This window comes from Heliangelus exortis, chromosome 3 (genome assembly GCF_036169615.1).
Source record: "Heliangelus exortis chromosome 3, bHelExo1.hap1, whole genome shotgun sequence".
NCBI classification, from domain to species: domain Eukaryota; kingdom Metazoa; phylum Chordata; class Aves; order Apodiformes; family Trochilidae; genus Heliangelus; species Heliangelus exortis.
This window is the reverse complement of record NC_092424.1, coordinates 6,649,681-6,673,864: the sequence shown is the minus strand read 5'-3', so window position 1 is coordinate 6,673,864 and position 24,184 is coordinate 6,649,681. Positions and strand designations below refer to the sequence as shown.

The window sequence follows — 24,184 nt, the reverse complement described above, 5'->3', positions numbered from 1 at the left end:
GTAAGTTGTACCTGCTCCTGAGGTGGGGATCGAAATTCTTTTGTTTTTCTTGCTGTGAGGGCAGCAGACATGTTCAAGGCCTGCATCACTTCATTGTAGCGGAAGCGTTGATTCTCTTGAAGCTTGGCCACAAAATCATCTGAAAATGCTACAATGGCCTCTATTCGGTGTCGTACTTGGCAGTCACACAGGTACTGAAGTAGATGGCACATCTGAGAAAACAGTATCATAGAGAAAAAGAGGAGTTAGTGAGTGAAGAAGCATCTTTTGTGTATTATGCAAATAAGGATAGATTCCTTACAGCAGCAATCACTATCAAATAAAGTGACTGAAATCTTTACTGCTGTTGTTTTCTACGTGTGAAGTAATCCTACACCAGGAATATCTGGCATCTGGGAGAGATTTATATGCCTCATACATATGAAAGGCAAGATTTTTACTAAAGCTTTAAGGGAATGGATTTGCTTCTTGCCTTTAGGTATTTTCATTTCTCTGTAGAAATGAAGAGTTCTGAATTCCCTGTTAATGTTATTGAGAAAGAAATTCTATTTAATGAAACAACAGTTGTTTGATCCAGGGTGAACAAGTTCATATTGGCAGGAAGACATTACACCTTGTATCATTTAAGGAAATTACTTTTCGATTTAACGAGCATAAAAATGCTCCATGCTTGAAAGAGAAATTACCAAGTGAAGAAAGGACCTGTGAAGAAATGGGAACAATCATTATCACACCAGTACTGTTACCTGTAATTTAACAGGTTCTGGAAGCTTCATCTGAAGGAGTCCTTCTTTTGGCACCTGCTCCCCTCTTGTTTCTTCCTCTCCTTCTTCTGACTTGAGCTCATCTGAACTCAGCTCTTTCTCTGAGAAACCAATTTCATCCTCCTGGTTCATTGCTTCTTTGAAAACCCGAGGCTCAATCAACTGCAAGATGTGCTTCAGATCCCCATTGTGGAAGACTCCCATAATCAGAAGGGTATAAAAAAGCTTGATGAGAGGGACAAACAGAAATTCTGTAGAACCTCCAACTGGATCTCTGACATGGAGGCTGCCCTCCTGAACAGCTTCAGTCAGCATCTCTATGGTTTTCGCCTTTAAGATGTCCAGGGGGAATTCAGGACTGAACTGAAAGCATTCACTGCTAATGCTCACAAAACTCGGAGAAGAGAACTGCATTCTTGGCCTTAATGAAGTGCTAAGTCCTATTCCAGGGAGGCCATGCTTTTTGTTTTCACCAGGAAACAAAGTAATACTCTTAGTCTCATCTGTCATCGGAACTATAAATTCATTATTCATCATTAGCCTGGCAGTTGCATAGGTATTGAGGTGGATGTCAATGAGTAAATCATAATATCCTGTACGTAATAATCCTGGCATGTATTTATTCTCAATAGCATATAGGAGCTGAGATTCATCCACATGGCTGCACATAGCATGGGCCACTCGGTTGTTGCCTAAAGCACAAACAGCTGAATATAATCGGAGGGTATGGTAGTGAAATTTCAGCAACTCTTCTTGTTCTGTCAGCTCTAAAATATCAATTGTTCTGCAGAGAAAAAAAAATACAGTCAATTCCATTTCACAGAAAAAGGTAACTTGCATGAAGGAGTTCAAAATTCTCCTGATGTATAACATTGGCACAATATTAATTCTAGGGAGGGACTTCTTCCACTTTTCAACTTTAATGTAAGAAAGAGTCAGCCTAATAATCAAGAACTAATCAAGAACAGGAATCTATTCAAGTCACTCCTGAAGTACAACTGAAATTATTCTAAGTGGGGAAAGATCAATATTATTTACCTTACACAGAATGCTTCAAAAAGAAGGTTTTAAAAATAGCCTACGTTGAGATATTTGTACCACTTATTGTTTTGATGTGGGGTTGCAAGATTACAACAGTTCATTTCAGAGGGTTCAGGTATGGAGTTGTTTGTTTAGAATTCTTACCTATTTTTTTAAATTATTTTCAGTTTTGGCACTGGCAAAATGCTGAAACATTTGACTAACAAGAAAATCACAAAGTTCAATTTTTTCAATTGTTTAAACTAAAATTAGGAAAAATTAATTAAATTGTTCACAAATCTTAAAAAATCTCTACAAAATCAGATCTTTGCCTATCTTATGGATTACCATTAATAGTTTATAAATGGATTTCCTAGCATTTCATTCAAAATCTAAGTGTAGTATTAGGGAGTTTGGAGAAAAACATGGAGAGGAAACACAACAAAAGAAGTCATATTTTAAAACATTGAAAATAAAGTTAATTTTTATCTTAGCTAAAGCGAACCACACTTCCTTTATTTACATGTGTTAAAAATACAGGTAAGATCTTGGGCTTTTTCTGGAAAAACTTTATTACAAGTCTAACTTCATAATCCCAACTCTGATATACTTCAACACACAAACATCAACCTGTTTTCTTCAGGAATATGTAGGGCCATGAATTGCAGAGGATTCAGGCACTGTATCATCCAGCCTTGACGTTCACTAATCCGGGAGACATCAACCTTCAGAAAGTGATTGGGCACTCGACTCCAAAGCACATGAGTCAGAAACTGGACATGGAGACGTGGAGGACACTGAGAGACTGGGTTTTTGTGTTCACTTTTGAATAAGCCAGCAGATAATGGCATTACATTCTGGAAAATTCCAACAGAAGTGAAAATCAGTTTCAGTATCTTTACCAAACCATGTCTATATGATACTTTCCAAGAAATAAATTAAAATATATACTGTATGGTACAGTGCAACAGGAAATTAACATTTTCAGTAGTTTGTAAAAACAGCTGGGAACTGCTGGCAGATTAGCAATAAGACATCATTGTCCATAACACTTTTTTTTTTTAAATAGTTCAACTTGAAATAGAAAATTAAATGGAATGTGTGGTAATTTTCTTCAACCATACGCCTGAACTTCACTCCTCTGATTTCTTAGACATTCATATATTTAAAGTAAGGAACTAAATTTCAGTTCAATTTTCTTGACTATGCCATGTAAATGTTCTCTAAAACTATTTTAAATTAAAAACCCAATCTACTCCACAGATAAACCAGTCATCCATGGTCTGTGAAGAAGAGATTTGTCTTACTGAACTCAGTGATTTTGTTTCATCATGAAGGATGAGATTCAGAAAATTTAACAGGACTTTGCAATAGCCTCTTCCAGTTCCAATCATTTACAACACTTACCCAGTATGCTGTATTTTAAATACAAGTATTTAAAACTGAGTTAAGAATGAAAATGGCAATCCCTCCAACACTTGGAATCATAAAAATCTGCCCACTACACATTGCAGTCAACAAATCACACCAAAAAAATTAAATTGATTTATTAGTCCTAAACCTGCACAAAACCAAGCATTATTTACCTTTATTCTTCCCAATTCAAACTGGAAAACATTGGGGCTTGTAGCTTGAGCAAATACAGCAGGAAATAACTTTGTACTCGGTTCAACCTAAATCAAAGATGCACAAATATATAAGCACTGCTGACAGCAAAACACAATTGCATATTGAAAAAACAAACAACAACCAAAACTAATCTCTTTCTTGAGAGCTAAAAAGTGCAAGCCTTTGAATAAAATGCCAGGGAAGCCAAATAGGAGGAGGAAAAAATCCATGTGACAATTACAGTGTCAATTACGTTTTCTTCCAATCTTGTTTCTAATAAGATGCATTGTGAGGACTTGGTTCTGCTCCTTTAAACTGGAAGACTTCACCAAAAAATACTCACCTGATAGTATGTGCCCAGTTCCTTGCCATTAGCTGTGAAGGTCAGCAGGCCACTGGCAGCATCAATCAAGCACCCAATCTCCAGACCATTATTATTACGTCCTTGACCAGGGCTCATGCTCTCTCCTGCGCACACCATATAGCAGTTGCTGCGTTTTATACTGAATGTCAAAAGACAAATTTATTTATGGATAGTGTGTAAAGTTCATGTAGTGGACTAAGAACAACTTCGTACGGCTGCGACCAACAGGGCCTCATGGCTGCAAGCAGCAGATGCCACCATAGTCAATGCCAAAATTTAATGAAACCTAGATTTTGTAATTGAAAAAATGAACACTGAAGATGACAAAATGCAAACAAAGCTAAAGCTTTTGTAAAATTGCAGGAAACAAATGACATTTAAAGTCAAGCATAACACAGTTTCTGACCTGGATTACAAGCTGCTGCTGTGTTAATTTTGGTCTTCTTAAAACCAAAAGTTAAAAAAATACTACTAGGTGTTTTTTTTTTTTACTTTGTACCAATTCAGAAATCAATATTTATAGGATTAAGGTCTAAAAAAACACAGAAAAAAACCCCAACACTGTGCTATGTGACTTTTCAGTGTCTATTGTTTTAAGTAGATCATTACTCCACTGTTTCTTCATAAGCATGAGAAAAGCATAATTCCTATTACCCCTTTTTTTTTTTTTTTTTTTTTTTATTAATATCAGCCCAATTACATTAAATGGGGTGGATTTACAGTTTATAAATTATTAGTTGCTTTTATGGGTATATGATACATAACATTTAAAGGAAATTGTAACCAACCTCTCATGAACCTTCCCTTTTTCATCTCCCAGTGTGACTGTGACAGTACGCACTCTGTCCAAGTCAAAGCTGGTGTCATATTGGTGGAAGTCAGATGTAATCCAGCCCACCCAGACATTAGCAGGTTCTTGACCAGGAAATATTCTCACTGAATAATAGTACTGTCAATAAAAAAATACATGTCATTGATGTTAGTGTTTGGTTTCCAGAATAGTAATTTGATTCAGAATTGTTGCTCTAAAAATCTGAAAATATATCATCTCTTCAAAAGAAGTGTAGGCTTGTCCTAGTGTAATTCAAAAGTAGAGCAAAAAAAAAGTGTATGGGAACAAAACAAAATACAGCCCACAAAAATTTTATGTTAAAAAATGGAAAGGATTAAAGATGCAGCTTATATGCTTGTACTGTAGGCTTCAGCATCACAGCATTGTAGGCTATTTTTGTACTGGGGCTACAAATTTTATACTGTAGGTGACTTCATTTCCAGCATCTAATATCTTTAAAAAGAGGAGAATACATCCAAAAGAGAAGCTTTTTTTCCTTTTAACATTGAAGAGTCCTTATATAGCTGATCTTGTTAGAAGAAGATTCACAAAATCTGCACAAAACTTCAACTGAGAATTCCATGCGATAGTATTCAGTCATTATTTTATTATTATTTTATATTACCAGTTTAATACAGTTTTTCCTGTTTATTTCATTATTCTAGAAATATTTATTCTTCCTCTTTTAGATTTGATATTACCAGTAGTAATTTCAAAAAGAGAATCAATTGATTTATGTCTTTCCATGTAGAAGTTGTTTTAGACTGACAATTTTGTTAAAAAAAATGAGCAAAGTGCTCTGAAATTCAGTATAACAGGACTACAACAGATATTTAAATTAGAAAATATGTCTGAAAATTACCGTGGAGGTTTGCATCAAATAATCATAGTCATCCCTATCATCTGCCAGCACATCCTCAGTAAGCCGTGCAGAGTGGCTCGTGCTGTAATCTGGTTTTGTCCTCCTGAGCATAAATCTGTAAAAAATAAGAAAAATCAAAATCTGTAGGAAAAGCTGAATATATATAAAGAAAATAATTCTACATTGATACGTTACCCCTTGATATGTTATATTTATTCTAGCCAAATGTCCTACCAACCTTTGTTTAAGACGTGAAGGCTTTTCTTGAACGTAATCTTTATGGTTGTTTAACTCTGGTTTTGTGGCATCTTTTTCTGTCCGGTCAGGAGCTAGATGGCCATGAGCAGTTTTCATCAGAACTTCAAAATCAGAATCAGCATCATAATCCTCCAAGTCATTCTTCGGGCTAAAAAGCCCAGTGCCTGGTAACCCTCCTGCAGCTGATCTGGAGAATACCTCAGCACACTCTATGGGCATGCTTAACCGAAAAAACATCACGTCTGTTTTACTGTTCTGGGAACCAAAGGACTTCTGGGTGACCTTCAGGCAGGGGCAGCTGTCTATGGTGCCATCAATTCTCAACACCTGTCAAACATAAAGACATGGCCATTCTGAGGCTGTTGTTTCCCCTTTTATAGATACTCAACTTATATTTCTAGAACAAGCATCCATGAATTACAAAATTTGCAACAGTAAGCTGTCTACATTCAAATGTGCTGTGATCACGTGCTGCCATCTTAAGGGGCAATAAATACTTGAAGGAGTGGAGAGTATTTTTATTCCATTGTTAAATAAAAATCACAAAGGACTGACCTTTCTCATCATAACTCTCTATAAATCTAACCCTGCCCAGAACAACAGAAACCAACTAAAATAAACCATAAACGTCCATATTCAAGAACACAAATGTTTCTTAAATACTACATTTTGATGCACATCAGCTGAAAAAAAGTTCACATTTCATCAATTTCAGAAGGATTTAATGGCAGACTTGCAAGGCATGAATTCAGTTCCATCAAGATGCACAACTTATGTGTTGACATAATTGACTAATAAATATTTATTAAAGTTAAAACCAACTAGTTATAGAAAAAATCACTTCACAAAGTGTGTGCACCAGAAGACATTGTATCTGTTATGTAGTAATGTCCAACTTTTCAAAGTTGCTTATAAAAATAGCTCTCATTGCACAAGGAGCTCTTAATGAGGACATCTTGTAGAATCTGACTCATGTTTACACACATGAGAGATTTCACAGATAAATACTGCCAACCAAATAATTACATTATTTGCAACTCCACTGACTATAAGAAATTTCTAACAAGTGCAAGTCTCAGATCTGGGTCTACATATCACATAAACAATCTTATCTAGAAGTTCAAAAATACAAACATAATACAAACATATTAATGAAAGAAATATCTAGAAACATTTTAATAGGATGACAAACCTCAACATGTTCATGATTTTGTGGTACTGGTAGAAACTGAGGGAGCCTTTTACTCAGCCAAATGGTGATGTCTCTGTTTGTATTAACAGCAAAGGGTTCATACCCTTCCTGTAAGCCACAGATAGTGAAATATTTTAGAGTGCTGACATCTTTTCCAAAGTTCATTCTTCCTACTTGAGATGGGCCAAGGCTGCACACAGGTAGAAATCCTTAAAATGAGATGAAAGAACATGTGGGTTGTACGTTATTAACATCAGAGAACTGCTCTCTTCCATAAGACAATTAAAAATCATTTGTAAAAAACTTTTTTAAAGGATCTAAAAAACAGTATAAATGCAGTCACCAACAGCACATCACCTCTTGCATGTCACCTAGCACAGTACCTCAAATACTCTGGAAAAAACCTAATAGCCATGTAACATTCCATTTAATTCACAGAAATTCAATAGTATTTCAAGTCTGACAATCAGCTCTTGGTTAATCTATCTGCTAAGCAGGAGAGTGTTGCCAGTTTACTTCAAGTTTTACTACTTTTTATATTCCTCCTGTAATTCCATAAGTCATGGTATTTTCAGAGAAGCTCAAAAATTACTTTAAAGATAAGAGTGTTTGTCCATTCTGCTATATAAGTGAAAAAACAGCACCATGGTCATGCTGTAGATTAACTAAAAAAAATAAAAATAAAAATCCTAACACTTTGTGGCTCTGGATAACGAAAATTGACAATACAACATTGCAGCTTCATGAAATTTATAGAAGTTTGTTTAGGGCTGAGGTTTTTGGTTTTACTTTTGAAACAGCTTCACCTTTGTATGCATCTGCTTTCTCACTCTTTGAATAGCACAGGGAATTCTGTTTAGCACAGGAAACTGTCTAGAGACCTTGGTGTGAGAAAGACAAAAAAAAAACAAGCAAAGGGCAATTCAACACAAACATGTGTCTGCCTCAGAAAGCTCCTGAACCAGAAATCACTGGAGGATATGCTTATTCTCTTCTGTCATGTATCCACAGCCATTTGCTATGCACTGCTGCTGAAAACAGCTCCTAACCAGACTTTTGATACAAACATCATTATATATTCATAGAAAACAGAGGAACAAAATAATATAAAATAAGTGTTCAAAGACAAGTAAGTGTAAACTTGTGAGTTGTGTGAGTTGTTGACCTTTATATACATCTGTGTCTGTGTGTATACATATATATATATATATATATAAACAACTGTTTCATGTTTCTGCAGAGGTCAAACATTTAATGAAAGGAAGAAGCAAGTCTGATCTCCAGCACCTTGAGAATTAACACACTTCCAGTTCCTCTTTATTACAGCCCTCAAATCAAATGGGAAATCATTGTTGCACAAAACAATAAAAGCAAGAGTAGCTGACTTGATCACCAGAATTCAGAAAGTATACGTTGCAGAAACAGCTGATTAGGTAATTAGATGCAGTTCAAAATGCATGAAAAGATGATCAACTCTATTCATGAAGGCTGAGGGACAGAAAACTAAATCAAACAAGAATATTTAAAATATTTTAAATATTTCTAATATTTACCCTTCCCAAATAGAACGCACATGAATTGATAATTTTTCTACCTATGCATTTTCCTCAGAAAAAAAAGATCTCACAAACAGTTTCATCCTTAGACATGCACCAAGTATTCTACATATGCACAAGTAAAATGTATTTGTAATATTCCCTAAAAGAAAGCAAAGAAACCCTGAACAGTACTGTACATGTAGCTAACTCCAGCAAGTAATCATAATTATACCATAACTGCTGCTCTGTATGGTATCTCATCTTAGAGGGAGTGTGCTGGTAAGGTAGTCACATGTCTTAATTATGGAATAAAAATTATAGATACTGTTTAGCCATTGCATTCTGGAGGCTACACAAAGAGATGATGGCTTCAAGTTGTGCCAGGGGAGGTTCATATTAGGAAAAAAATTTCACTGAAAAAGTGGTGAGGCATTAAAACAGTTTGCCAGGGAGGTGGTGGAGGTCATACCATCACTGAAGGTATTCAAGAGATGAGTAGCTGTGACACTCTGGGAGATGATTTAGTGTCACAGTGGTGTAAGACTGAGAGTTGGACTTGATGATCTTGAAGGTCCTTTCCAACCCTGATAATTCTGTGGTTCTGTGATTACCCTCCTGATCTGGTTTGTTGAACTCATGCTCACACAGATTGTGACCTGACAAAATGTAATTTGGTTTCTATGGTGTACTTGTTCACAACTACAGTGTGAAATTTCTGTTACACAAATGCATGCTACTATGCAATTACAATGAACAATTTTACTACTGGGAGAGTATCTCACAACCATATTTTTGTGCCTTAATCCCAAGGAGCTCCCCTCTTGTTGGTAGCACAACCTAAGGTGCAGCACTTGAGCCTTATTGGTAAGCTGGCAGAGCACCATATTCCCTTTTCACTGTTCCAAAGTAAATTAAATCTACAGGACTGATTTATAGCCAGCCTGAATCCTTCAAAGCAGAATTTATGGTTAGAGACCAGTGTCCTATCTTTTTTCTAAAGTGAAAGGTCTCTTTTCTGCAGCAGCATATGGCATGCACACAAGTTACTGATGGAAGTGACATACAGAAACGTCTCACTGCTCTTAAGAAAGAGCCATTAAAAAAAATAAACTAAAGACAGCCTACAAAAAATTGAATGCTCAATAAAGGTTATACTTAATTTGGGTATTTTATACAGGTCTGTATATACATGCATACAAATAGATGCACCAACACCACCCCTCCATGAGCTGTATATGGAATTCATGGAATATTTACCAATATTGATCTGGAGTTACTAACTCCGAGATCAGAACATTCCTTCAATAACAGAATAGATCTTATTTCAAATGCAAGCTCTTTTCTACAAACATGACACTAGAGGTAGCTAATATGAATTACAAAGGCAGTTCAATCTTTAAGGTGGTTACCAAGGCCTCTGGGCTCCATGTCAAACCAGGAGCAATTTCACACTCAACAAAGATCTGTTTAAATCTGAACCTACAGCTAGAAACAAGTACCATGAAAACTACACCATTGAGATTTCATCAACTTTGGAGTCTAAATAGCTCTCCAACAGGCTTCCCTCAGAATATTGTGGAATTCCTGTTTCTCTCAGAATCCCTCACACCCCCATGGGATTATAGTTCCTAATAACTTCAAAAAACATCACAATTTAGGGGCATCAGGGTGATTTTATGGCTACATCACTATCAATAATTCAATCTTTGCATCCCTTTCTCTCATCAAGTTATCACAGTATCTAAGGAAATCCAAAGGCAGTAAAGTAACAGGTATGAGTCTAGAAAATTGGTGGCAATTATCTAATTTTAAATGAAATCAAATTATTTCTAGTTCCTATGGTATGAAAGCCTATTTTCGCAAAGCACCCCTGAAAGTGAAATACTCTGAAAGTCAGATGGAAGAGATGAAAATTCAAGCACAGAACTGCCTAATTAATAGGTATAAGATTCATATTTCCATTGGTAATAGGGATCAGTATCCCAAAAGGCTCATTTGCAGCTTTTACTGTTGAAAAAAATTAATTTAATCTCTCAGACACGGATGCATTTTTTTAACATATAAAATATATATATGGGAATATTTATAACTACAACAAATTTAAGGGAAAGATTAAAGCTTAAAATAATTTCTTTTTACATTACCTACATTAATGTAATTTCTTACCCTTTTGTGTGCCTGTTCCCATACAAGTATGAAGCTCATACTCATAAGCTATGACTGCATGATAAACTAAAAGCTGCTTAGGGACTATGAAAGCTTCATCAAGAATACTGCAAGAGGCACAAAAATGAGCCTGCTGGTCTATAATTAAGCAAAAAAATTTGGAGGTTAACTTATTACCAGCTGACTTTATCCAGGATCAAGTCTCATTTCTCCTCCTAGAGCTAAAACAGAACCTTAAAGGTGGGTTAAACTCTTTACCATATATTCTCACTATATTACAGAAATTTGGTAGTATTAATCTAGACAAAATTGGGTGTCCCTGAACACAGCAAGAGGGTTTGCAAGATGATTTTTAAAGGTCCCTTCCAACCCAAACCATTCTATGATTCATTCCACAATTCTACTACATCATGTAGTGATGTGCTGCAGTGAAGATGAAATGTTAAAGGTCAGAAATTTGCAGCTCCAGACACTTCCCTGTAAAATAGTGAGGTCTGAACACAGAAGATGGCTGCAAGGTTCACCACAGAAAAAGGCCTTTGGAAATGAGGTGTGCTAGATACTAATCAAATACAGAAGAGGACAAGGGATAGGCTCCCTATAGAGAGGGAGTAGGAGAATGGGGGATTAAAATAAATAAAATAAAATTTAAAAATTAAATAAAATAAAGTAGATAAAATAAAATTAAAAAAATACTAAGCAGGAAGCACACTACATTCAAGGGAAGTGGGAGCAAAACCTGGGCAACAACAGCCAGTTAAGAACACAATGCAGTACAATACTTACCATCACCAAGCTCAAAGTCCTTGAATGCAAGTTCTGAACCTGAATCATCAAGCAAGATTTCACCATTTAAAGTGAACATCATAGTGTGCTCATTCATGTCAACCATACATCCAACAACATCTCCTGCTGACCAGGAGCGGCCAAAATGCTCATTTCCTTGATGCCACCTCTGTGCCTGGAAAGGATTTAAAAGAATTTCAAAGAGCAGTAGTGACAATGTAGGTGTTCCTCTATCACTTAGTGGTACAACTAATAATTAGTCCAAACAATTAAGACAATGAAATTAACATTTTCACAGCATATAATTGGAAAACAATGCCTGTGAGTACTTGAGGTTGACTTTGAAAATGGAAATCCAACAATTAAGTTCCTGCAAGCACCCCTCTTGTAAACTCTTCTGAAGTGAGCTGACTGGGAAAATCAGTATTTCAACATTTTAGGAATTAGCAAGGCCATTGCTCATATTTCTGCAGAAGTTCCATGAAATACTTGCAATGAAAATAAAATGCTATCAATTACAGTGTTAAACAGCTGCTTCACAAACTGATTTTAAGTACTTGCTTTTATTTAATCTAGTGGCCTATAAATTTATTGCCTCCAAATAAACTTTGTTTCATTAAGCATAACTCTAAAAATACTGAGTATAAAATAAATGAAACTTCCTGTGTTAATCAGGTTTTGGAGGAGCAGACTTGTCTGTGGAAGCACTCAGCTTCTGATAGATTCCAGAGTAGCTGAGGGCATGATTAATGATTCCTATGACACATCTTCAAGTCAGAGACTGCAAAGGCTTTTGTTTAGACTTAAAAAAAATTAACACCTATTAAGAATGATAGTAACATGTGTAAAACAAAGCAGAATTAACAACAAAGTGGTTTCCTCTTTACCCATCTTGAAAATCCTACAACGAGTCTGTGTTATTCTGAAAGTGAAAACAATTCCAGTATAGTATACAGGAAACATTTTGTTGTGAATCATCAGTAGCCTTAATAACAAATATGATTTGGATAAGGATTGCACTTGCCTTGGTATTGAAATAAAAATTTGCAATGAGTAATTTATTTTATTCTGATGAAAATCAGTAACAGTTACACTAGTTTTTTTCCTTCATATTTTTACTACTAGATTTCAATCTGTCATTTTCTCATGCAGAGTTAAATTTGAGCAAAAATTACTGGTAATATAGTAAGTTTTCCTGAAAACTGAGGTATAGTCTACAACCTTATAGAAAGAACAGAGTAAAAATGTAAAAAGTTATTCAGCCAGTTAATTACAGTTCTGCCAGTATTTTAAATTTGAGAAAGTCATTTAGATTTTCAGTAATTTATATATACTGTGCAAATAATGTGAAGCTATGAAAAAAATATAGAAATACCAAACCCTGCTAATCCATTTTTAGGTGACCTTGATTCTCCTTATTTCAGCTAGGCCCTCCAAGAGAGAAATAATTCCATAAAACACAAATGAAAAAAGAGAAGGCACTCCAGTTGAAACAACGACACATGGAATAAGATGTAAAATTAAAAGTTCTGCAATCCCTAATATTAATACAACCAACCATATACAAACCTTAAAGCCATCAAAAACAAAAGCTTCTTCATCTGAGCCAAGTTCCTGATCTGGCAGACAACCTGGTCTTGTCCAGCCAACTCTCATGTCTCCTGCAGTAACTGCCTCAAACTCAAAGTACCACTTCCCAGCCTTCACTGCATAAGTCTTTTCTGTGCGGAAAATCCTGAATTTTTCCATGACGCCACTGCACACCTCCAGCCTCATTGCTGTAAGATTAAGAAGTTTGAAAAGTAATGGGAAAAAAAAAAAACAACCAAAACCAATCAGAAATTCCTGTATTTAATTATTTACAAAAAGAAGGTATTGAAAACAAAAGGCAAAGCAATCTCTTTGATCATAGGTTTGCAAAGAAGAAAGTGCCTGCAGAACAGCCCCTGGGTTGGTGGTGGTTGTGGTGAATCAGCATACCTGGGTACCTCTCTGAAATCAAGCTATACTCCATATACTCCCATTTCACATGGGGGAAAAATAGAGATAGGAGAACTGAATGCAGTTAGAAGGCTACAAACCTCATTGGGATCACAGAAATGAGGTGGGATAACTCAGGTGACTGTATTATTACGATTAATGGATTCAGACATGGTCTTCAGGAAGAACAGGATTGGAAAGGTTCTGGGGAAAAATTGCCCTGCAGCTGAAATGCTCAGAGCTGGTCTGGGATGGTTCAGGCACCAGTTCAGAATTTATGACTCAACATATGCAGGCAGAACAATATGGGTGCTATAGTGGAGGAACCCAGGGGGTACCGGCATCTATAGCAGTATCTGAGCCAATACTGTTTAGCATCTTCATTTATGATCTGGATAATGGAACATATTATATTTCTTATAAAAATGTTATGATATTTCTTAGTAATAATAATAAGTAGAACTCAGTGATTATAATAAATAATAAAAGGAAGGTTGCAATTTAGATGTTTTTGCAGAAGTAATGGAAAATAGAAAAAAGGAATCATAAAACAAAGTCCCGCATGAAGCTTTAACAACAACAACAAATTTCCAAAGTAATTCTATTCTTGCTTCAGGAAAAAAAATATTAACTTTTGTCAAGATAAAGGGAAGCAATTAGGGAAAGAATAAAGGTGCCCTTAAGAAGGGAGTAAAATAAGTGTTAAATGCAACTCCTGCTCAAAGCAAGGCAAGTTGATGTTCAAGAACAAAGGAAAACAGTCACAAACAAGGCACTATTTAGAAAATATTTAGTTAGTGAAAATAATGGAAATAGCAAGATGTTAAGGTTGAATTGTGTTGACTAATCTCCATTATTCTCTCTCAGACTGTTAAAGAAATATTCAAACAACACTTCTTTCCAAGACATCATCATCATCATCAATTCAAACCATAAGGCATAGTGAGATGACAAAAAATGCCCTTTAAAAAGTAAACAAAGCACAAAAATAAGGCTGAATCAAACCCTTGATCCGTCTTCCTTAAGTTTTCTCAGCATTCTATTCTCTGATATTTCATAATTTTCTTTCCATTAATCAATTTACAGGACTCAAGGATCACTCTGACCTTTTTGCAGACTAGGAAAAAGAATGCCTAGACCATTTGGGATCTTTTCCCACAACTTTGCAAGGCATAAAAGCCTTCACAACCTTTGAAAATCTGTATTCCAGCCCGATCACTGCAATTCCTCCCCTACCTGAGTTTGTTATGAGCTCAAATATGCTTATATCTACCTATTTGTATCTCCCTAATTGTATCTACCATGTTAAAAGCCTCTCTCTTCTGTTTTCTCAGCCACAAAGTCCACATTTCCAGTAATACTCTGAATAGCCTATAAAATCACTTTACTCATATTTTACTATTACTCCTCATACTACCAAATTCCTGACTTAAGTTAGGTCACGCTCATCAAGTTTCCTGTAAGCAACCCTGAACTCTGCCACATTATCCTTTACCACTAAAATTTTCTCTGTAATGATCTACAAAACTAATGCCACTAAAACATTTTTGAAGACCCTCAGTACCTCACCTATACAGAAAAAACCCCCCAAAGCGTGGGAAATAAGAATTTCTAATACTTTCTAGACTCTAAACACTGCTTAAAATATAGCTGTTTTGGAAACCGTTAAGTAAAAATAACTATAAGAATAACAAAGCATTAAAAATGTGCTGTAGAACTTTTTAAGTCAATGTTTACAATAAAATTAATGAATGGACATGCAGAACACCACTAGAGGGCTCTAAATCCTTTAATAACAGTATGGATTTTGGATGATGAAAGAGGATGCCTATGTTTTATGCATCTCACAAGCCCCAGGCTCACAAACTATAAAGTCTAAATACCAAAAATGACAATAAAAAAAAAAACTTTTGCTGAATGCAATTCTAGTCTTTGTTTAAGAAAGACCAGGTTTGTCAGACACAGTTCCGCAGGTTCTTTCCTCTGGGAATTTTGCAACAAGATTAATGACATTTCAGATGCATGGGTTGCAATTATACTCTTTACATTTCTTTGGGAAGTCCATTCAAAGAACAAGCTCAAGAATCTCTGCAGCATAAGGAAAAAAAAAAAAACATTTTTCAGCAGTTCATTGACAAGAAAAGGCAAGGGCCTATGGAGCTGTCGGTGAGGAAAGGGGATTAATATTTCTCAGTAGGATTTGGAGGAGACTGTGAAAAAAACAAGTGTATACTTTTTCCTTCTCACCCTACCTGGCTAGACAGGCCTTTTATCTTCCCAGGAGGCAAAAGCCTCCTAACACAGCCAACCCACCTTCTCAGAACCAAGCAGAAGCCTTTCCAGCCCTTTCCATGCAGCATCTCCTTCCCACAGGAGGAAGGGAAGAAATGACAAGATTATGCAGCAGACTGAAACTCTCCAGCCCAGGCACAGGCAGACAGCACAGCATTTTGACTCAACATGCTCCACTATAGAACAGTTTTGCCCATCCAGCAATCAAGGCTTGTTACACACTCATGGTATCAGCAATGGCTCATATTTGAAAATGTAATGTAAAAACTCCATCAAAACTCAGAAAAGTTAAGGATCAGATCATATATGTGCTTTGGAAAAGACACTGAAAATGGCAAGTTTCCCTGCTTTTGGTATTAGTTAGGTCTTCTGTAGAAATATTTACCTAATATCTATGGCCTAAATTTGTCCAAATTTAACAATACTGTGACTATATAAAGCAGGAAAAATCATCATTTATTAATCAGTATACTGATATATATACTGATATATAGTACAAAGTTTAAAAATATTTCTCAAATTTTCCAAACATTGCTGAGATTATGAAATCTCAGCAAATGCAAGTTTCAATTTTGATTTGATTATTCTGTATCTCCAAGAGAACTTTTAGAATATCATTGCCAGTAAAATATTATGTTGCCATTGACTTTCTCTAAGTGCAGTAAGTGTTCCAGAGTGACAGTGCAGACCAAGAATATTCCCCTCTTGTGTTTCATCTTAAAACTTCATCTGAGCATAACAGAAAACTGTTGTTTTAAAAGACAACATCTATAAGAGAATTCACTTTATTTGTACATTATGTCTCCTGATTTCGTTTCTCAACATTTTATATTCTTTAGTTACTGAGGTAAATGTTGTGAATTTTTTCTTTAAAATTTCTTTATTAAAAGTTAATATAGTTTTCATTGTTTTTCTGTCTAGAATGTCTCAAAGTCAAACCATATATGCTGAAAATACTGTTCATAGTACCCGTACAGTATCTGAACTGTCAATAATGCAAATTCAACAAAAACATTTGTAAAGAGTGAGTTAAATTTTACTTGCACTCTTTTCAACTTAAAAGGCCTGAGAAAGTCCAGTAAGTTTAAATGCCCTAATAGTCTAGCAGAATCTACACTTGCAGTTTGATGTTCACAGAAATCTGGTTTGTAGATATTTGTCTTTAAAAGTTCCATCTTGCAGCTTTAAGTATTTAAATACAAGATTGTACATGAACTGTAGAAATTTTCATTATTTAGAGTCAAAATTGAAGGAATATAAAATTCATGTCTCCTGGGGGAACATATGATCTCTTTCTTATCAATTTTGCTATTCTGTCTTTAAATACCAAATAGAGTACTAATTATTTTTTTATTAAAAACTTCATTTTAGATTGGGTAAATACTGTTATTTAGGCACATATTTACACATTTTATTTCCTGGCATAAGACCATACATTAAAAATCCGGATTTAAATTGCTTAACCTTTAAATACTGATTCATCTGAACTATCAAATCTGCAAAAATGAATAGTGGAGAGAAGTGTATGGAATACAGATAAATTTTTCAGTTTGTATTACTTCTTTTAAGGCCACAGGACAAGAGGAAACAATAAGAAAGGTCAGAGGGAAACAGAAATAACAGAACACGGAAAAAAGCACCTATTAGCTTCAGAGACACCATACCTGCTCAGATTATTTCATCAGAACAACAAATCCAGGAGCGGACAGGGATATTTTCAAGGATTTTTTTTTAGAGATAAAACAACAGAATTACCATGATCTTGATCAGGAGCTTCCAGGTTGTAACCATAGCCCAGGAGGGTGCGGACTGCTTCCCGAAGACTGTCCTTGTTTGACTTCTTTGTCCGATCATCCAGAAGAGCGTAAGGGACCAGGCGAGGGTTCCGTCGATTTTTCACATCCTGCAGACGTATGAAAAATCAATTCCATTTCAGACACTGTGCTTTGTCTTAGAGGTAGAATTGTGCTATAGCAGCGGTATAAAAATGACTATTTATACCAGCTGAAATCATGGAACTGCAAACACAGCAAGGATTCAAAGAAGTGAGGAAAGTCTAGGCACTAGTAACACAACTGAGTTTTACTAAATAAGCCAGTAATGCAATAAAACTGTGTGGTTTATACCTGATTTTATTTTCCATCAAATTTACTAAATAGGATAACTATGCTAGCAAAAAGAACAGGGATAAATGCAAAGAGTTTCTGAAAAGCCAGAGGGATTAAGTTTTCACACTGTTTATGAAGGAGATACCATAACGAGAAACTGGTACATAAGTAAAGCTCAGAGACATTGCTGTACCACAACTCTATAGGGTCTTTTGATTACAGCACTAAAGATATGTAAAACCCTCAAAGAATAAACCAAATATTAATAAGAGAGCAACTATTACTACTATTACAGTACTATTACTACTAAATAGTAATTATCAACAAATGCATCCAATAATAATAATAAATAATATAGTAGATAATAGACCCGTGTCTTGCTACATCTAATATTTAAAGCATGTATTTAAAAACAAAACCTCTTGTAAGAATAAGAAAAATATTAATGTGCTGAATTTTTGCAAGGTAATTTATTGTAACCTCTCCTGAAATAAATGCATTGGTAAGGTTTAATCCTTGTATTTTACTTTTATTAACACAGCATTGATTGGGTTTACTTTGCTGCAATATTATCTTATTTGAGAGCGCTGTTCAACTTATTTATATGGCCAACATAATTTTTAGTGACTAATAGGACTGTTTTGTCTACATTTTCTACTGACAAAAAACAACTCTGGAATGTTTGCCTGTTGTCAAATTGTTTCAAATGGCTTAAGCTGGGTAGCACACATTAAAGTTTATAGAATTGTTTGGGTTTGAATTCATAATATACCTCAAAACCCAAAAAACAGCCTATGTATTGTATTACACAGATTTGCCCTCATTTGATATAACACAAACAATGCATTAGTAATTTTGACTTTAATTTGGAGTTACTTAAGTAAAAGAAAGCATTGCAAACATGAAAAGCTGGAATGCCTGGAAGAATAAGCCTGACTATAAATGGAAGAATTAATAATAAATAATGTTAAACCTGAGTGATACAACTCTGACCATGAAAAATCAGTACACTCCATATAGTGTACACTACAGATTTTAGTATATGCAGGAAATGATAGAAAACAAATTATTTGAATCAGCACATATATACTTATTTTTTGTGTATAAATGTATTGGAATAGGTGGTCAACACTGGCACTAACTGAATACAGCTCTTAGAAATAATAAAAAAGAACCACAGATAAAAATACCTAAACACACACACACACCAAACATAAGCAAGCCTTTTAAAACTTCAATTACAGGTAATGAATACTGCTGCAAAATAATTCAGAGAGGAAAAACACAGAGCTGAGGGGTGCAAGACTTCATTCATTTGTTCATTCAGTGTGTAACATACAAATTACCTAACCCAGAGCACTCAATCTAGCAATCTGCACAGACAGATCTCATGTCAGAGTAAGTATGAAACTAGAGGAGTATCCACACTGTCTACAGCAAAATAGAAAACCACAGTAAAACTGTGTAAGCAACTCAAAAAGAAGAAGCTGTTAAGAGATACAGCGTGTGTAATAAAAATGTACTCTTTAGAGGTAATTCAATAACAAAAAAACAAAACAAAAAAACCCAACCCAAACCAACCCAACCCAAAAAAAACAAAACAAAAAAAAAAAAACAAAACAAAAAACAAAACAAAAAAAAAAAAAAACAAAACAAAAAAAAAAAAAAAAAAAAAACAAAGCAAACAAAAAAAAGCCTTGTAAATCTATAAAAGACATCTGAAGTGATAAAGAGTATTACAGTTTTCAGAGCTACAAATGTATGCATGTGCCCTTGAGCCTTCCCAGAGCCTTGAGAAGTTCAGGAGCAGCACAGTTCAATAAACTAAAATGAACAAAAAGACATAAAAAATATTCATAAGGAAGTGACTATCAAAAAGAAAGGCAGGAAAAGATAGAAAAATGAAAACACAGACCAGGAAGCATACAGGAAAAACCCACAATAATAATTCAACAGTATTGTAACTTTTGTGATTTAAAGTGTTAAGGCTACACAGATACTTATTCTGTGTGGTACTTGAAATTATTTTGGCCTCAGTGCCAAGGCTGGTAAATGGCAAACACAAAGCAAATGTATTCCAGCACAATTAAGTGGCACAGGAGGGCTGTTATTTTCCTAGCTTCATTTGCACCATTAGAAAACACTCATTCCACAGCTGTGAAATGCTTCTGCTTGCTGCCCTGTCTGTGGATCTTGCATGAAGATTTCTCAGCAATTGTCTCAACAAATGCTACTGATGAGCTTGCCAGCAATGCTGTCAGAAGCCCAGCTCAGTGGTACCATTTGTAGTATATACACTGTGGGCAGGATCATTTATATACACCATGCATTTAACATCTTCTTATCCAGAGGTTTGGCTTTTCTGCATTTACCATGGCAGCTCATGTTTAACAATAAACCATTACACTTTAAAAAAAAATAATTAAAATATATATATATATTTCTAAATCAGCATTTACTAAGTCATTTCAAGATTCCAGAGGAAAAAAAATGTTTATACACAAGCTATTTGACAATACCCCTTTAAACTTTTCATATCATATAACCCCAAAATAATGAGGCAGTCATGATGGAACAGACCTACAAAATCATCTCATCCATCCTAGATCCACAGCATGGTTGCTGCTTATATTTCCCAGTGATTAGTTAATCTACTTCCAAACCTCTGTAAGCTTCTTCCTCTTAGGAAGAGCTCTGCAAGATCTGTTTATAGTACCATACAGCTTAACTTCATGTCACTTTATTACAGTACTGTAACATGTCACAGTAATGTGATTGGATGACAAAATGTAGCCCATGGAACAAACCTATCCTTGGAATCAAGCAGAAGCACACAGCAGTGTGAACAAGAGCTTGCAGCTTGCCACGTGATATTTATGCCACCTATAAGAGAAGCATCTTTGCACTGAACACAAAAAGGAGCACACCTTGCTATTCTGCTCTCTTCTTTTGGTATTTTTTTATCTGCACTTTCAAAGCACTCTTGCAATTCAGTCTAGCTTCTCTCTTGAAAAAATTTTCACTTTAAAAAGTGAAAAATAACTGAATTAAGAGGAAATCACAACATGGCAGCTTCTACTGGGTGTGCTACTGGTGGGAAAGTTTTCAAGTACATAATCTACCTGGTTGACCCTACATGAGACTACCACAATTCATCTGCCAAAAACAAGTGTGTATACTGCTAATCCTGTTGATATCTTTCCTGAAGGTTATTAATATTCCTGAACACCTTATTTTTTAAACCAAGTTTGTGGCCCAGAGCCCAGTCCAGAACTGGACTGCCTTCTGGAATCTGCAATAACACTCATGATTTATTTCTATAATATTACACCTCTTCAAAAGTTGAATATTCTATATCAACAGGCATATAAAAACATCAAGTGTATAAGCACACTGCACAGCTGTGAAGGAGAAACTTTTTTTTTTTACATTGCTGCACACTCCCACGAAATCTTTTGCTTATCCTTACCAATCCAGTAACATTGAAAAAGTCTCTGACAGCATCATTCAACTACTTTTCTTTTCATAGTACCTCACCAACTCAGAAAACATAATTTAACTCAATATGGCAAAACTACACACTGGGTAGGTTGAATTGTCTCCAAGACCTCAGAAACTTTATTTATGACATATGAGTTGTGGGTTTACATTTTCCCAGTGCTACTTAGAAGTATAATTAGCTAAGAGATGTATTTGGCTCAAAAACTTCTTAACTTCATCTTAAGCAATAAACTCTGTCATAAAACTAAATTAAATTTTGGCATATGTCAGGGTTGTGTGACTATTTCCCAGCTTTCATCCACTTCAAATCTCCTGATTGGAAAGGACCTGTATTGAAAATGTTTGGCTCCTGGGAGAGTAAAAGATGTGAAAAGCATGGTGTAAATTATTGAGTGCCTTCATCAATATAATCAGAAATATTTCATTTTAGCATCTAGGGGCATACAGACCCTCATTCTAGAAATTAACTGTGTACTGCCTTCATAAACACAGGATTGAATTGTGGGTTCAAAAGGAATTAGCTGCTCACCCACATGGCAACAGAGAAGCATCACTTCCAACACATTATTATTATTGTTATTGTTATTAATCTATCAGAAATATTAACAGCAATTTAAAAGGGCCAGCTTCCCTTACTCGAAGATGTAGTATTAGGCAAAAACTTAATCATGTCATTGTATTCCTAAGCCCAAATAGCTATCATAGATTTATAAATACTTCACAAAGTACCAAAAAATAAGAGCTTTATACTAAGATACTTGAATGGACAATGCTAAAATGCTATGTGGCATATGTTCTATCCCATAAATGTACTGAGTCAGTATGGGGTGAGGTGAATTTTAAGCGTCTAACTTTATATAACAAGATTTTTATTTTTTTTATATACAGGAGCTTTGGTCTTCCAGAAAAACAAGTTTTGAAATGTACTGAACCGAACTGTGTAACTTGATTTTTCTGTCAAAAACAAAAGCACCAGGTTTTAGGCAGAAAAAGAGTATGTGCCTACCAAACTGCTGTTTCTCATTTTGGAAAACATAATTATCTTTTTATGCCTAGAGCAAAACCGTGAAAAATATATATTTTTTTTTCTCAAGAGGTGAATTTACTTAAAATGTCAATGTGATATGCTACCACACATTTCTTAAAAGCAGTGAAGATACCTTTCTCTATACAAAATTCACAAATAACCAAAAAAAGAATAGAAAATATTCCTTTTAAGGGAAAACTGATAGAGTAGCTGTTTTGAAAAGTAATTAATTAGGCTCATTGTATACCAAATAATTTTTCTATTTTTTCAAGAACAAAATTACCCTGAGTTTTGTTCTTAACAATCCACCATGCTTATTTTTCACCCCCCTTTCTTATAGCACATGTAGCATTCCTATTCACTGAAACAAAACCATTGAGGTAGAATTGAAACCTGGAGATTGATTTAACTGTTCTCAGTTAAACAAGTCCTCTGCCAGAAATAAAACATTATCAACACAGTGATTATTACAAGCTTACATTCTGATTTTCCTGGATAAACAAAATTATTCAATTCCCAAGACTGCAAACATTTAAATTATTCCCCTACTGAAAGTCAATGTTTACATTTCCTAAAATACTACAGTATATTAGCTTCCTGTATGTAATTTTCTCACCCTGAGATCTAGACAACATACAAGAATACACCAGCAATATTTTAAATACTGTTTGTACAAGAAGAGTTAGTGGAATTGCTTTATGTATTTTTGCTTTCTCTCTTTTACTGACAAAATCATACTCATTAGCTGCTTCTTTTTGCTTTTGTACTCCCATTATTGCCATTTAACTTTGAAATATTTCTATAGGTAGGTGGTTTTTCAAGTGCCTGGAGGTAGCACTTACCTGCTGGATACCATATGTCCAGCCTTGCCTTATACGGTCCCTTGCCCACACATTGTGAGCATTCTCTGCTAGTTTATCCACCATAGCTTCTTGAGAGGGGGTCAGTTTGATAAAACTCAGGTCCATGGGAGCAGGTTTATAGCCACTCAACAGCTGGTAGCTGTCAGAAAACACAGAATGAGCAGTTACTTTCTAGTACAAAAAAAAGAAAATGGTAAAGGCAAGAAGTTTCATATATGCCACATATGCATCTTCAAACACAAAGGACAATAATGAACTGGCATTTAATTTTGCTTTCAGCTAATTGCATCTTGATGGGATTAAGGAGTTAGTAATGAAAACTACCCAAAATGGCCTGAACAAAACTGCTTTTAAAGCATTTTAGTTCTTTCAGATATTTAAGGCAGTAGACTAAGATGTTGCTTATCTAAATACCTACAGGAACACTATTATTGTTATCTCAATACTTATTAAATTTTATCTATCTCCTTTAGAAGCAAGATAATATTTTCCTATTACATATAGTGATGTGAGAGACACAGCAAGTCAAACAGCTTACTCAATATCATATATAAAGTTTATCTAATAAAAGTTTGCCTTTATAATACTTCATGCCTTTACTATTCTTCAAATCATAAGAGCAAATAGTTAAAATTTAAGCCTAGCTTGAGAACAGAGAGACAGCTCCCTCACTATTTTTATCCCTCTTAAGAACAAAGTGTTGCAGTTTTCCAAAGTTTTTCCTGTCAAATTAATCACTCATCTCCCAATTTACTTTGACCAAGCCTTTAATAATGGACATATGGTGGTGGATGCAGCACATCACAACTTACTACATTTACAACAAAAACTTATGACACTCTGCAGCAGCACCATGGTGGTGGACATTGCCTCCCTTACCTCAGCTGGTGAGGGGTCATGGGGGCAGGAAGAGCAATGCAGGGGACAGACAGACAGACAGACAGACAGAGGTAGCAGGGGGGGGCTGCAGGGTGATCTCTGTGTGTAGGGGCTGGGGATGCCCTATACTGAGGACTCCAAAAG

At 35.2% G+C, this 24,184-nt stretch overlaps 1 protein-coding gene across 8 annotated transcripts in view; it reads right to left on the bottom strand.

Moving 5' to 3' along the window:
• Window positions 1-24,184, bottom strand: part of RYR2 (ryanodine receptor 2) — a 345,759-nt gene that overhangs the window by 115,744 nt on the left and 205,831 nt on the right. For all 8 annotated transcript variants that reach the window (XM_071739054.1, XM_071739056.1, XM_071739057.1 and 5 more), the window contains 13 exons: window positions 23,141-23,300; window positions 17,418-17,565; window positions 12,960-13,168; window positions 11,391-11,565; window positions 6,901-7,109; window positions 5,689-6,035; window positions 5,451-5,565; window positions 4,545-4,705; window positions 3,736-3,895; window positions 3,371-3,457; window positions 2,415-2,641; window positions 747-1,548; window positions 12-212 (listed from right to left, as the gene is read on the bottom strand). In XM_071739054.1, the coding sequence (XP_071595155.1) occupies window positions 12-212; window positions 747-1,548; window positions 2,415-2,641; window positions 3,371-3,457; window positions 3,736-3,895; window positions 4,545-4,705; window positions 5,451-5,565; window positions 5,689-6,035; window positions 6,901-7,109; window positions 11,391-11,565; window positions 12,960-13,168; window positions 17,418-17,565; window positions 23,141-23,300 (3,001 nt within the window). The remainder of the gene's footprint in view (window positions 1-11; window positions 213-746; window positions 1,549-2,414; window positions 2,642-3,370; window positions 3,458-3,735; window positions 3,896-4,544; window positions 4,706-5,450; window positions 5,566-5,688; window positions 6,036-6,900; window positions 7,110-11,390; window positions 11,566-12,959; window positions 13,169-17,417; window positions 17,566-23,140; window positions 23,301-24,184) is intronic.